Below are 12,978 nucleotides of genomic sequence, written 5' to 3'. Positions count from 1 at the left end.
CAAGTGTTGCTCTCATTGTTAATCCCTTCATGTCCGGTTTCAAATAATCACACAGGACATGTGTGTGCGTATCCAGTGTGAAGCCTATATTAATCCATGACTGCCTCTCTTTTAAATAATCCTGAATTAATACATAAATGATCTTCTTAAAACATGGCATGTTTCTTTTTTTTCTCTGAATCCACCTTGTGCATGTATCATTTTGTGAATTAATCGTCTGTCTGAACATTGTCAGCGTCTGTGAGGTGCACATCTGTGTCTTCAGGTGCCTGCTCTTTGACATGTGTTTTAAGACACACACGCACGCACGCACACACACACACACACACACACACACACACACACACACACACACACACACACACACACACACACACACACACACACACACACACACACGCGCGCGCACACACGCACACACACGCACACACACATTCCGGCAGCTTCCTCTTCGCCTGGCTGCAATTTGTAAGCCCTGAGCTCCAGCCAAGCTCCTGTTGCTGAGGGGAAACCAGCTGCACACTCATCCAATCCTCCTGCCACTTCTCCCGCTAATGGAACAGCCCACTGCCACCTATGCACCCCTGCCATCGGAAAACATTTGGTACATCCTATTGGTGCCTCTCTAGCTGGTTTGGCATAGACTCAGTAGTATCACAGCAGTTAGCCAAACGGCAGCCTGAGCGTACACACACACAGCAAGAGAGAGAGGACGCAAAGAGAGAGTTGCAAGAGAGAAGCAAAGAAACCCTCGGCTAACTCTAGAGTCTCTCAGTTTCCTGGTTGTTTTAAGATCCCTGATATGACCCTGTTCAGCCCAAGATGTGAGTATACGAGTGTTTATCTGTGTGTGTGCATATGCATGTATTAGTGGATGTTTGCATGCAGCACTGTGTCTGAAAGACAATATTTTCCACTGTGCCTCTCATTGTTTGCCCTACCCTCACGTCTTCTGCCTTCCCCCCTACAAGCCCCTCTGTTCATAGAGTCAGCCTGTTTGCTAGTCTGAATCCCAGGTTCATTTTCACTTTTGCCCCAGAGCTGTTTTGTCTTTCTTTGTCCGTACCCACACATTGACCCAATCAGATGGTGGTTTTGAAAAGGATCTGTGGAATGTTTTTAGGTTATGATGTCAACATTGTGATGCACGAAGAGGTGTTTCTGACAACTTAATTATACGTTCAAATCAACCTGTCCCTCTCATTGGCAAGGTCAGCATTTGCTCTCTGGGTGTGAAGGCTTGTGAAACAGAAACGTTATGTCTGATGATGGACTCAAGCAAGCCTTTTTTTTCCAGCTGTTGAATATGAATAGTGCATCTCTTTTGTAAACTCATCTGAGCTGCAAAATCTCCTCACAACTTCCACCCGAGTTCAGAAACAGCCCTTTGCTCACAAAGCTGCATTTCTGCGAAGTCTCCAGTGAAGTGTATAGCTGAACCACTCTACAGTGAAAGTGGAACTCAGAGGCTGTCTCTCTGTGGTTTGCCGTAATGTGGGATATTTTCAGGGTCTGTAACTCAGATCATGTACAGTTACTGTTCATTCACCTCCGGTTTTGCTGCTGTTGATAGAGACACTTTTCTGGCTCACACCAACACCTCTGGTCTCAACATGCCATCTATTCATATCAACCTTTCATAACTTTTCTATCTGCTTTGCTTTATTCATCTGTGCGTTGTGTTCCAAGTTTTATGTTGACACTTGACAGTTACGCCTGAAGTTACTGTGCATTTAGCACTGAGAGCCAAAACTACAACTTCATGTCGTTTGGCTCCAAGTCTGACCTGAGGTCATTTGCAGTGCATGACACGGAGAGGATGCAGCATGACAGCAAGAAGCATGCACGCTGCACTTTTACATCCTTATTTGACAAACTACCTTCAGATGTAGGGTGCCAGACTGTGGCCTGATGAATAAACTTTCAGCAAAGAGAGGACTAAAAAGCTATGAGTGTATTCAGATGAAAATAAGCAAAGAGAGCCTCTTTTCTGATCTACAAAATGATTTTAACATCAGCTAAATGTACAGCAGGTTGCAAATATAAAGTGTGACAACAGAGCATATAGAGATGATCTATTTCATTGGAAGTTCAGGGGGAAATGAAAGTGGAACAACCGTTGTCATATTTGAAGAATGGAACAAACTCAGGTGGAGAATTTATCTTGTTCTTATGTTGCTCTCTGCTTTATTGCAGCTTCATTTTTCACCAAGGTATGAAATTATTTCTTGAATCTGCCAACGTCAGTTAAAGTGAAATCAATTCTGCAGTCCCAGTTGCCCGAGTTTAGATGATTGTTGCAAAGGCGTTCAGTCGTAATGGCTTTGTTATCTTTGTCTTGTTGGGTGCAGTTTGAGAAAAGACAGATGTACAAAACATTGTTTTTTTTTCTTAGACTGAAATACCACTAAAAATGTTTGTATCAGTCATCGGCTTGAGCGTTTGTATTCCGCTCGAAAATCACTTGTGTGATTTAGAGATTAACTGAAAAATATATAAACAATTTAAAATGCATGCATGAAAAACTGAAGAATCAGGAAGAAAATAAATGATGATAGGAGACAGAAAATTGAGCGTAACTTTTATCTGATTGTGTTATTATCCCATCTTCCACACATCAGTGACTTCAAAGTGCACAGATTAATAGAACGTACTGGAGTAAATTGCATCTTCCGAAGCGCATTACTCTGTTACCAATTTTCTCGGTGTGTGTGTTTGTGCCAGTGTCAGGTTTCAAGGCAATTTATGGTGGTGGATTTATTACTGGCAAGAATGAAATTCTGGGTGAAGTGGTAGTAGTGGAAGTGCGTGTGTATGCGTGTGTGTGTGTGTGTGTGTGTGTGTGTGTGTGTGTGTGTGTGCGCACTCGTGGTTGCACATAAAACGAGGCTGCTTGCCAAAAGGGTCTGTGAACATAAAATGCATGCTGTGCACGAACTCCCCCTATTCATGTGTTTCAGCAGAGTCCTTGACTGTCTTGATGTTCCGTTCTTGAGTGTTAAGGTTGCAGACATGAATCACTTGAAGCCTAATAGGTAGTGATTAAAAAGATAATTAATAGTTGGCCCTGATAGGGGAGTTATCTTTTCAGTGTGCGCGGGGAGGTGAAAGCACTGGTTCAGACAGAGCCGCTTTCCTGGAGCTCGTAGACAATTCAAGGACACTTCAGCAGAGTGGATGCTGACTGACGGACCAGGGTCTTCAGAAGCTCCAGATGGCAGAATCATTTAGAAGAAGAAACGTAGTTCCATGTCGTGATGGTGTTATTTTGTTTCCAGGTAGTGTGATTAAGCCGTCTGTCTTTTTGGCTCGGGATGAAGTCTGGCACTCAGCCTTACATCCATTGAAACCCGCAAAGTGACGGGCTGTAGACCGTGGCAGAGGCCGAGGCTTTTCTAACTCATCATGGCTGATCAGGTTTAACCTTGATCTGTCCTCTGGTGCCCTTTTCTAATATTTGACAAAAACGCTGTCTATTATACGACTGTTTGATTTCTGTATGATCTACATCTACTGGAGTCTCTTGGGCTTGTTCTTGATCTGTAGTGTGAATATTGGCTCCCAATACAGTGTTATTATGACACGCCGCCCATGATAATGATACTAATACCATACAGGCAAATTTGTGATATGTAATGTACAATAATTGTCTGTGATGCATCCCAACATCAGGGTTGAGAAAACATATCTCTGCAACAACAAAATAATCTTTCAAAAATCAGGAACTCAGCTCTCCACGTACAAGTTGTCATTTTAAGCTAACAACAGAAACACAACAAAACATGTCAGGGAAAGGACATCATTACTAGCGTGTGCATTATAGTCATCATTGTGCCATCATTCTAACTTAAAACATCCATAAACGTCTATCTGTGCAAATTAAGGTGACCACAAACCTCAAAACAGAAAATCAGAATCAGAATCAGAACCGTTTATTGCCACGGTATGTTGCACATACAAGGAATTTGGCATGACCGGTGGTGCATAACATTAAACAATCAACAACAATCAACACAGTGCAAAAAGTAGAAACTTTAAAATGTACAGTAAAATATAAAATAAAGTGAAATGTTAAATAAAGTGCACAAACGAATAGATAGCAGGACTATAAACAAATGAGATGTAAGTGTAATGTAAAAGTGTCAACACATTATAATACACTCACTTCAGCCCCAATCTGTGTGGATGAGGAACTGTCCAGTATATCTCCAAAGATGTGTTTAATTATTCTTCTCTTTTGTCATAGTGGAGGAAGATGTAGTTACATGACAAGATTACACACTAGCACATAACAAGTAGAAAGTAGAAGTGGGCAACATGATGGAATTTCCAGTAATATTTGTAATAATATCATATCACTCAGAGTAAATCCTTTTCTGGTCTTAGACGCTGCATTACGACTTTCTGAAATAATTGTGAAATTAACAATTCATGGCCCTGCTTGTTTGAGCATCATATTCAAAAACCGAAGTTATCAAATTGTTTTCCATATCTTTTAAAATGCCAGAATTATTCACCCAAATTTTGCCACTTTAATGTGTTTTGATGTATTGAAAACATGTCTTTATATTTAATTTGTGTCTATATTCCTAATATCACCAACACAGTCACAGTAGTAGTGTGCATGCCTGCTCGGCTCAGGCAGGTAACAGTTAAGGTGTCAGCGGTGGGGGCCGGTTCCTCACCAGCAGAGTTGGCTTCACAGAAGCAGGTCACAGTTTGACAAAAATTGTCAGGAAATGATCTCTGCTGTGGGAGGTAAAGGCACATACACGTGTCTACATTTATTCTTACACATTCAAACCCGTGCTTTATGAATTGTAGCTTCCAGCCATTTGAAAGTCACACTGTGTGAGTGTATATGCAGCTGGCCCAGTCACACTCCATTCACCACCCATCTGTCCATGTCACACCGGCCGCTTCTCCTCTCCTCCTCTTTTTACTCCCTCACTTTTCTTTCTCTCTTTCACGCTCACCTTTGGAAAATCACTGGTGAGCCCCGACCAACACGAGCAGTGAGCTGTTGGCATGTCCTGTAATCAAGATGGCTCGTGGTTAATTGGCCCATTGTCTGAAGAGCTGTTTGCAGGAGAGATGTACGAAGACAGAGAGATAGGGATTTGGCTTTTGAGACGCAATGCTAAAGCTGCAGCTGATTTCTGATGTACGCTTGCAGACGGGAGACACACATGGAGGTGAACAGCTGGCTCAGAGTGGCAGAAGCAATCCACGGAGAGTGATGGTTGATAGATGTATGTGAAAAAACAGCCACTGTCGGTCTAAGCCACTCCTTTAGTCATTATCATGTCAAGTGACGACAGCAAATGCAACAGTTTAGGTTAATCTTGCTCCAATAAAGAGTAAACTAGGCTGTAGGATAAACACGACCACACAACGTAGAGGGTTTGCAGGTTAGATATACCTCTGGATATTCTTCCTTTTGCTTTGCATCCCTGCTGTGTTGTGTTGTTTTGATGCTCTTTACTGTATCAGTACAAGGCTAATTGGTTGCTCTTCCATGCAGACATGAGCATGAGTGGAGAGTTGAAGTCCAGCCGCTCCAGGGCAGCGAGTAAGAGGGCCAGCAACACCATTTATGGGTGAGTATATAACCCCCACACACACAAACACAAACTCCTGCCCCCACACACTGACATAATCATGCGTTCTATTATTTGCTGCAACCTTTTCTTGGTAACTCAATGGCTGCACCTCAGCATTGCAATCAATGCCGCATTATTCGTTGTTAGCTTCATACCAACTGTGTATGTAAGCTGCTATTGATTTTAGCCAGAGGTGCTGTCTCCATCCCTCAATGTTTTAATCTTTCTGTTGATGTAGTGCACACATATGACTGGAGCTGATTACTGTTTATTGCTGGCAGTTCAATGCAGTGCCGCGCTGCCACACTAATATTAACTGTGTGCTTCGATAGCTGGCAAAGACAATGGAGGGCAGTGGGAGAGACAACAGTGTGTGGACTTAAGGTTATAATAGTTTTGAATGTTCAATTGTATTCACTTTTATTTCATAGTTTAATAGTTTTAAATCTATTGTCTTTCATTACTCTTACCTCCAATTATCTCCTTAAACTGCAACCCTGGCTGCAGCTCAGTAGGCCTTTATCTCTTCTAATGAGCACAAACCACAGAAAGTGCTCTAAAGAGCTCTTACCCCACTGACTCTGACAATGCATTTTCTCCTATATGTCCACTGGATGTCCATATGCAGTGTCATCCTTCATTCACCAATAGATGTGGGAAAAAAAAGCAAGGCCCTTAGAAAACATCACATTATAGGAAAAATAGAAAGGAGACACTGTTACTGCAAAAATGTCAATATATTATTGGGTTACTGATAACATATTTTTAGTTCCACTTTCACAGATTAAAAAAAAAAAATGAAATTGCTTAAAGGCTTACAAGGCTTTCTGCTTCCAATGTTATATTGAGAGGAGAGATACTCCCACTAAAGCAACTCGGGTAAACATCATTTGGTTTGACTTACAAAGAACAACAGGACATTATTATTGACAGATGTAATAATGTTGATGCCAACTTGTTTGTCCCCAGACAAATCAGTAAATATCATAATTGTTCTGCATAACTGGGACATGTGTTTTCAGCTCCACTATGAATATGGATATTTTTTCATTCCTAGCACCTCCATTTCGTGTCCCTGTGCTGGTTCCATCGTAGCATGTCGAGTTATACGTATTGCAGCATGGGACATTATGTCCCAAGCATGTCCTTCAAAACCGTTAATCTCTGCCTGCGCTCCCTCCTCCACTGCCTTCAACATTAAGCCCCCAAACGTTATTTGCCCATTCCACCATGTAGTTATTCAACAGCGTGCGGCCATGTATTAATGAGGTTAGTCATACAACACACAGACACACACACACACACACACACATATACACGTATACACACAGTGACTAACCACAAATGGAACACACCTGGGGTAGCAGCTCCGATATAGCCTGAGATGACCGAGACTTAAAGTTGTCTCTCTGTATCCCTTTCAGGGTTATGGACACATTCAGTCGACTAAACCAGAGAACTTGTCTAGCCTGTACACACATTACAGAACAGGACTAAAAGTCCCCAGCCATGTTAGTGGCTCTTTGTGGCTGTACTTTACGGGGGTGAATATAATGTCAGTCTTTGAAATCTAATAAAAAAAAAAGGTTTTTGCAAGATTGAAACTAAGTTTTGAAGGTTTTTGAAACTCTGAAAAGTTGTTTGAGAAACACTGTAAAAAGGAAAACTCAAATAGAAAACTAAAGACCGTCTTGCATTGGGATAACACCAGCCGCGATGCTAAATCCGGACAGGGTTGTAAATTGGGAGTAATTTGAGTTCATTCTCTGGGCATCGTGAATGTCTCTACACCATTTCGTTGCAATCCATTAAAAATTTGCTGAGCTATTTCAGTCTGGACCAAATTGGGCCAGACATTGCTATTCCCAGAGCTATGACGCTAGCATGGCTAAGAACATTCATGTGAACGAATGTGAAGCTGCAAACATATAAAGTGATTCAAATGGTTTTGCCTTCATTTTCATTGGAAGGCAGCATCTAATTGTGTTTAAATTCCTTTCCCAGCACAACAGGATATAGATTTTGAGTTCTAGGAATGAGCGGAATTATAAGACAAGCCAATCTACAAGATCATATCCCAGAAACAGAAACTACATTACAGCTAAAGTCACAAATGTAAATCGTGGTGACACAGCCGCCAAAAGTCTCTCTTTCCAGGCTCCAATAATCCTGCTCTGTGTGTCTGGCTGCAGTGTGCCTTGTCTCCTCCCTCCTCCCACTGTTCTCACAGAGCTGGCCAACAAACACTCCTGCCTGTGGCCTAGATTACTTTGCGAACAAACTTTCCAGCTCATGTCTAAGACGCTAAAGCAATGTAATCTGCTCTGAAACACCATGCGGGTTGCCAGCATTTTATTATTGCTATCAAGTTGGATTATTTAGCCCAAAGGTAACAGTTAAACTTAATAAAAGCTTTCAATTTTACATGTCTTGATGGAGTCAAAGTCATTTCTTGTCTCATGATAGCGTGGCACATTTTTGTTCCTTCCTCTTCCTCTGCTCCCACTGCCACTCTCACATATGTCTCCCCCCCCCCCCCCCCCCCCAGGCCATTTGCTCCAGAGCGACCCTGACAACATAGAGTTTTATCATCATTTATCGTCTTTGCTTTCTGACTGTCACAGTTCCCCTCTAGCTTGGCGAGTACCAGCTGTGAAAGGAGGGATGGGGTAGAGAGAGTGGCAAGCGTTTCACAATCCAGATGCTGCTGCTGCTGCTGCAGCCGTGGCCTCTGTGCGCTCCAGTGCACGACTACAAAAGCTAACTGTACTGTGTGGCCTGTATAAGGAGGCTCGGGTGCCAGAGGAAGGACCCCAGAGGTGCCCATGTGCGTGTATACAGTTATCTAATGACAGCTGTATGGGTTAACCAGGACAAAAGACTGCTGTCGTTAAGCAGTTGTTTAATGTCTCTGCACTGGTGACAGCTGTGGCAGTAAGCGTCATGTTTTCATGTTGTACGTACATCCTTCTCATTCTCTTAAAGGCGGTTCCTCAGGTACGCCATGCAGGGAATTTCTTTAAGTGTGGCACAAATGTTTACTCTGACTCAAGGATGAACTGATTATATTTAGTTGATTGTTCTATTCAATTCTCGAACACTGATCATTAGTTTGTGGCTGTTTGGTCTCTGGAGAAATGTCCGGCCTGTGTTCAGATCTTCACAGTGCTACTTGTATTATCTGCTCCATGTTGCATCTCAGTGGAGAGGGGACTGGCCTGAACATCAAGTGGCAGAGCGTACTGAGCATCTGCTCTCTGGTATTTTTGTCTGCTTTCTCCTCTTTTAGTATTCTCTCATCTGTTTTAATTATCAGAAGGACTGGTCACAGAGGAGTTTAAGTTCGGATGGAAACAACACAGTGGCCCATCTGTCATATAGGCTCAAAGAGACTAACAGGAGCAGGAGAGGTGGAGGCAACAGGGTATGAAGTCTGCAGTTGCCAGGAGCAGTGGGAGATGATGTCCTGATGTCTGTTCTGTTTGATACACAGCGTGACACAACGTAAAGGCTCATTTTATGGCAGATGTTGTAGAAATACAATTCTGGTTAATTACAACTTGGGTCTTTATTTTTATGGTCTTGGCCATCATTTTTATTGGTTGTGGTATCATTGTACTCACCATGTTTGTTGCTACTAAAAGAGTTCTCATGGGGCAAGAAGAATGAACAGTCAGAGGTTCATAGACGATCCTTGTTTCATGAAAATTGGGCCTGTTTTTCCAACACCCAGCTGACAACCAAACCGACAAACCAAACTGACAACATAACCTCCTTCTGCGTAATAAAGACAGAGGTTGTAATATACCTGCATTCTCCTTTAAGACTTTTCAGAGGCAGTATGGTAGTATTGAGAATCAGTAAAGCTACACATTGCATTATGTCTGCACATTGCATTATGTCTGCACATTGCATTATGTCTGCAGTCCATCCCTGGGAGAGATGTGAGGGGGGTGTACTGTAGGTAAAGGTCAGGGCAGTAAGAGGTGGATGTACTGCTGAGGAAAAGGTCACTCTGTGCAGAGAATGGAGGAGAGTGCATCTGCTGGTTTCAGGGCCACTGCCACATCTTTTGAGACAGCTTGTGCGTGTGTGTGTGTGTGTGGGTGTGTATGTGTCTATATGTGTGTGTTGGTTTCTATCCATGTATTTCTAGCTGTGTTACCAAGCCAGATGAGTTATCTGTCCTGTCCTGCAGGCTTATCAGCCTACAGGGGTTGGTTCCCCTGCTAATGAAGTCATCTCTATCCTTGCTGCCTACTCAACGCTGGGAGGAGAAAGGGGAAGCAGGTGGGATAGGTAGAGTAGAAGGCATGAACAAGGATTGATGCCAAAGACATGCAGGGTGTAATACAGAGCATCAACAGTACAGTATGAAACAGCTGAAAGAGAGAGGAGTAGATAGGAAAGAAAAATTCAGAGAGAGAAAGAAACAGTCAGGGAGAGTGAGGGGTGAAGCAAGCAAAGAAGGGAAAGCAAGTGAGCACTGCACTGCGTGTCATTGGCCCCCTGGCGCGAACAATCCATCTCAAATTGATCTTCCAGCTCGGCCCAGCAGGGCATTCTGAATCAATCTCAAATTGATCTCAGTGCCAGAGGTCGGGAAAACTAGCAGTGGAGCTTATCAGAAATATAGTGGTGCTGGGAGGATCTGACAGGGAAACTTATCACACTGCACAACAGGAAATGGGCTCTGAGTCCCCGGGCCAGCAGGAGGACGAGCCTGCTCCCTGTACACACACACACACACACTTACCAGCACACACAGATTCAATGTCCCTGCGTGTACCCAACACAGCCATTCACTGACACATGCTCCCCAGTGTTCAGCACAGTACGGAGAGGGTATACTGTGCATAGACACATAAACAACACAAGCTCTCTCTCTCTCTCTCTCTCTCGCTCACTCAAACACACACTAACACACTGCTCAGGTATTAGTTCACACCTAGAGGCTATGCCAAAAAAAATAGAAAGTTTCTCAGAGCAGAATATGTCAATATTTTCAGTTAGACAGGTGAGATGTGAGGCCTGGAGCCCATAATGGCTTATAACGCATTTAATGTGTCCTCAGCAAGGCTGTGTGAAAGGCCAGAGGAAGGACAATCAATACTGGCATGCATTGAGACAGTCAGTAAGCTTAGGGGAGCAACCTGCCTCACCAGGGCCTGTGAAAAATACAACCATAAAAACAATTGACTTTCACCACATAGTATCTCCGAAAATACTTGGATAATCCAGTCCAGAAATGCCACAGCGTCCCAAGCACACTGAACTTGCGTACCCATCAACTGGCTGCTGATGTCTGGAAACTTTTAGAGCAGCCAGTGTGCTGTTATATTACTGTGTAGTTGTCAATGCTCTGTTTTAAAGGGATTGTCGGGTGCTGTTTCTTTCTGCTTGGATCACCAGATTGAAGCTGACAATAACTTCACAGACCATGAACAGAACACAAAGAAAATGTACTCAAAGTTCATTTTTGATGACAGTGAGAGCTGCAAAATGACACAGAGATAGGGCGATTGGCAGGGCAGGACCTAGACTTTTGGGAGCTCTTAGCAGTATGTGGTTTGAGGCCCCCTAACGCATTGCCTCTTTACATATCGCTGAACCAACCTGCTAATTGTAAAGATAAGTTGAAGCACACGTAAGGAATAATAAGCATGTAGACTAATGTAAGACTATTACCAGCAACACAATCTTTAAATACACAACAATAAATACAGTATTTGTCGATTACCCCCCCCCCCCCCCCAACCCTATGATTTTGTTGGAAAGAGCTAAATCTCAGCTGTCTTCATGTCTAAGATGCTCGAATGTAGAAAGGATATGACACGACCAAAGAGATACGATGCACAAGGCAACCATATGTGCATAATCTGTTACAATGATCAAATGAGAAAGAAAGACAAACGTGCACTGTTTGAATAACATGTTAACATGAAATTGCTCAAGAAAAGAAAATGTTGAATCGTACCACTTTCTTTAACCGACCTTTAAGTGTAATTTATTCAACTTAACAAGCTGTCAAAGAATAGCTTGCAAACGTGTCCCAGTTAATGTTGACTTTCGTTCTTGTCTTGTTCATTCATTTTGAGTATTTATTTTTAAGGGGACAGGAAATGACTTTCTGCCTACCTTAGGCATGTATTTTGCTTTGTATTGTTTTTCTCAATTTATTTTTAGCAAAAATGGCAACAAATGTCAGTTTTTAGAAGTTACATTTTTATCACTTTGTCTTTTGTTCATTAAAAAAAAAAAAAAACTTTTCATGGGGGCCCTAAGCAAGTGCTTATTTCGCTTAATGGGTATTGCTGTGCTCTGGCGAGGGAAGAGATACAGGTAATAAGAGACTGAGGGAGTGAAGTGAAAAAGAGCGAGGAGGGGAGGGGTATCTTTGTCAGCGATTGGGAGGCAGCAGGAGAGCCTTTTCTTGTCCCGGACTGTAAAAGCTCTCTGTCAGCACAGAGGGGTAATGGGGGTTAGCAGAGTGTGTGAGTATATAAAAAAGTGTGATTGTGTAAGTACAAGAGGTACAACAGAATATCAGTGAACCCAGTGACCCTCATGGCACATACATGTATGCATGCACTCACAATACCAAATAAAGAGAATCGCTCTCGAGAAACTTGCATTTATCAGCATTTATATAATGTAATACGAATGGGTTCTTACAGGATGTTTGGCAAAAAAAACATCCCAAAGGACGGGGAAACCAGCAACTCTGCACAATCACCTGCCACGACACAAAGACTTAAAGACAGATCATTAAGAGGACACCCTGTTGTGGCCATGTCTTTCTCCGCCACAGTGCCCAGTGCACAAGCACACATTTATGCTGATGAATGCAACAGCAAAAACAAGCCAGACCTTTTATTTGACAAATGCCCTTCAAACACCACACTCACATCCTGGTGTTCTATCATTTCGGTGACCTCCTGCTGTTGACTAAATTCTAGCAGCTCAGCACTGTCATGGCTTACTGGGACAGTTGAATAGAACGGAGCCATTGTTGAGCCATGAGTTATGAGTGACACCTGTGATTTTCCTGCAGTGATAGGCCAAAATGTGTGCTTTAAAAAATATATATACGGTATATATAATTGTAGTGTGCATCAGGTTTTGACAAGGAAGACAATGCATTGTTTTTAGACTTTTAAAAAACTATCCATTGTGCAGCCAGTTAGGTTATAGGAGTGCAATGCTAAATCACATTATTGCAAAAATTGCATACAAATCCAACAATGCCATCAATCAGTCCTGGATCTATTTGTGCTGCTGCATTGATTCTGTCCAGTTCTGCTTGACTACTGGATCTCTTTAAACTTCTAATGGCTCAATCTGCAGTACCAGACTAAGTCTTTGTCTAAGTACA

The 12,978-nt window shown here is 42.5% G+C and overlaps 1 protein-coding gene across 1 annotated transcript in view; it reads left to right on the top strand.

Moving 5' to 3' along the window:
• Positions 1-675: 675 nt before the first annotated feature.
• Positions 676-12,978, top strand: part of LOC306788726 (heterogeneous nuclear ribonucleoprotein C-like) — a 33,169-nt gene continuing 20,866 nt past the window's right edge. The window contains exons 1-2 of the mRNA XM_079284337.1: positions 676-824; positions 5,525-5,600. Coding sequence (XP_079140463.1) covers positions 803-824; positions 5,525-5,600 — 98 coding nt within the window. The 5' untranslated portion in view covers positions 676-802. The remainder of the gene's footprint in view (positions 825-5,524; positions 5,601-12,978) is intronic.

Source organism: Melanostigma gelatinosum, assembly GCF_949748355.1.
Source record: "Melanostigma gelatinosum genome assembly, chromosome: 2".
Classification (NCBI taxonomy): domain Eukaryota; kingdom Metazoa; phylum Chordata; class Actinopteri; order Perciformes; family Zoarcidae; genus Melanostigma; species Melanostigma gelatinosum.
The sequence above is the reverse complement of the archived record's forward strand: the minus strand, read 5'-3'. Positions and strand labels throughout refer to the sequence as shown.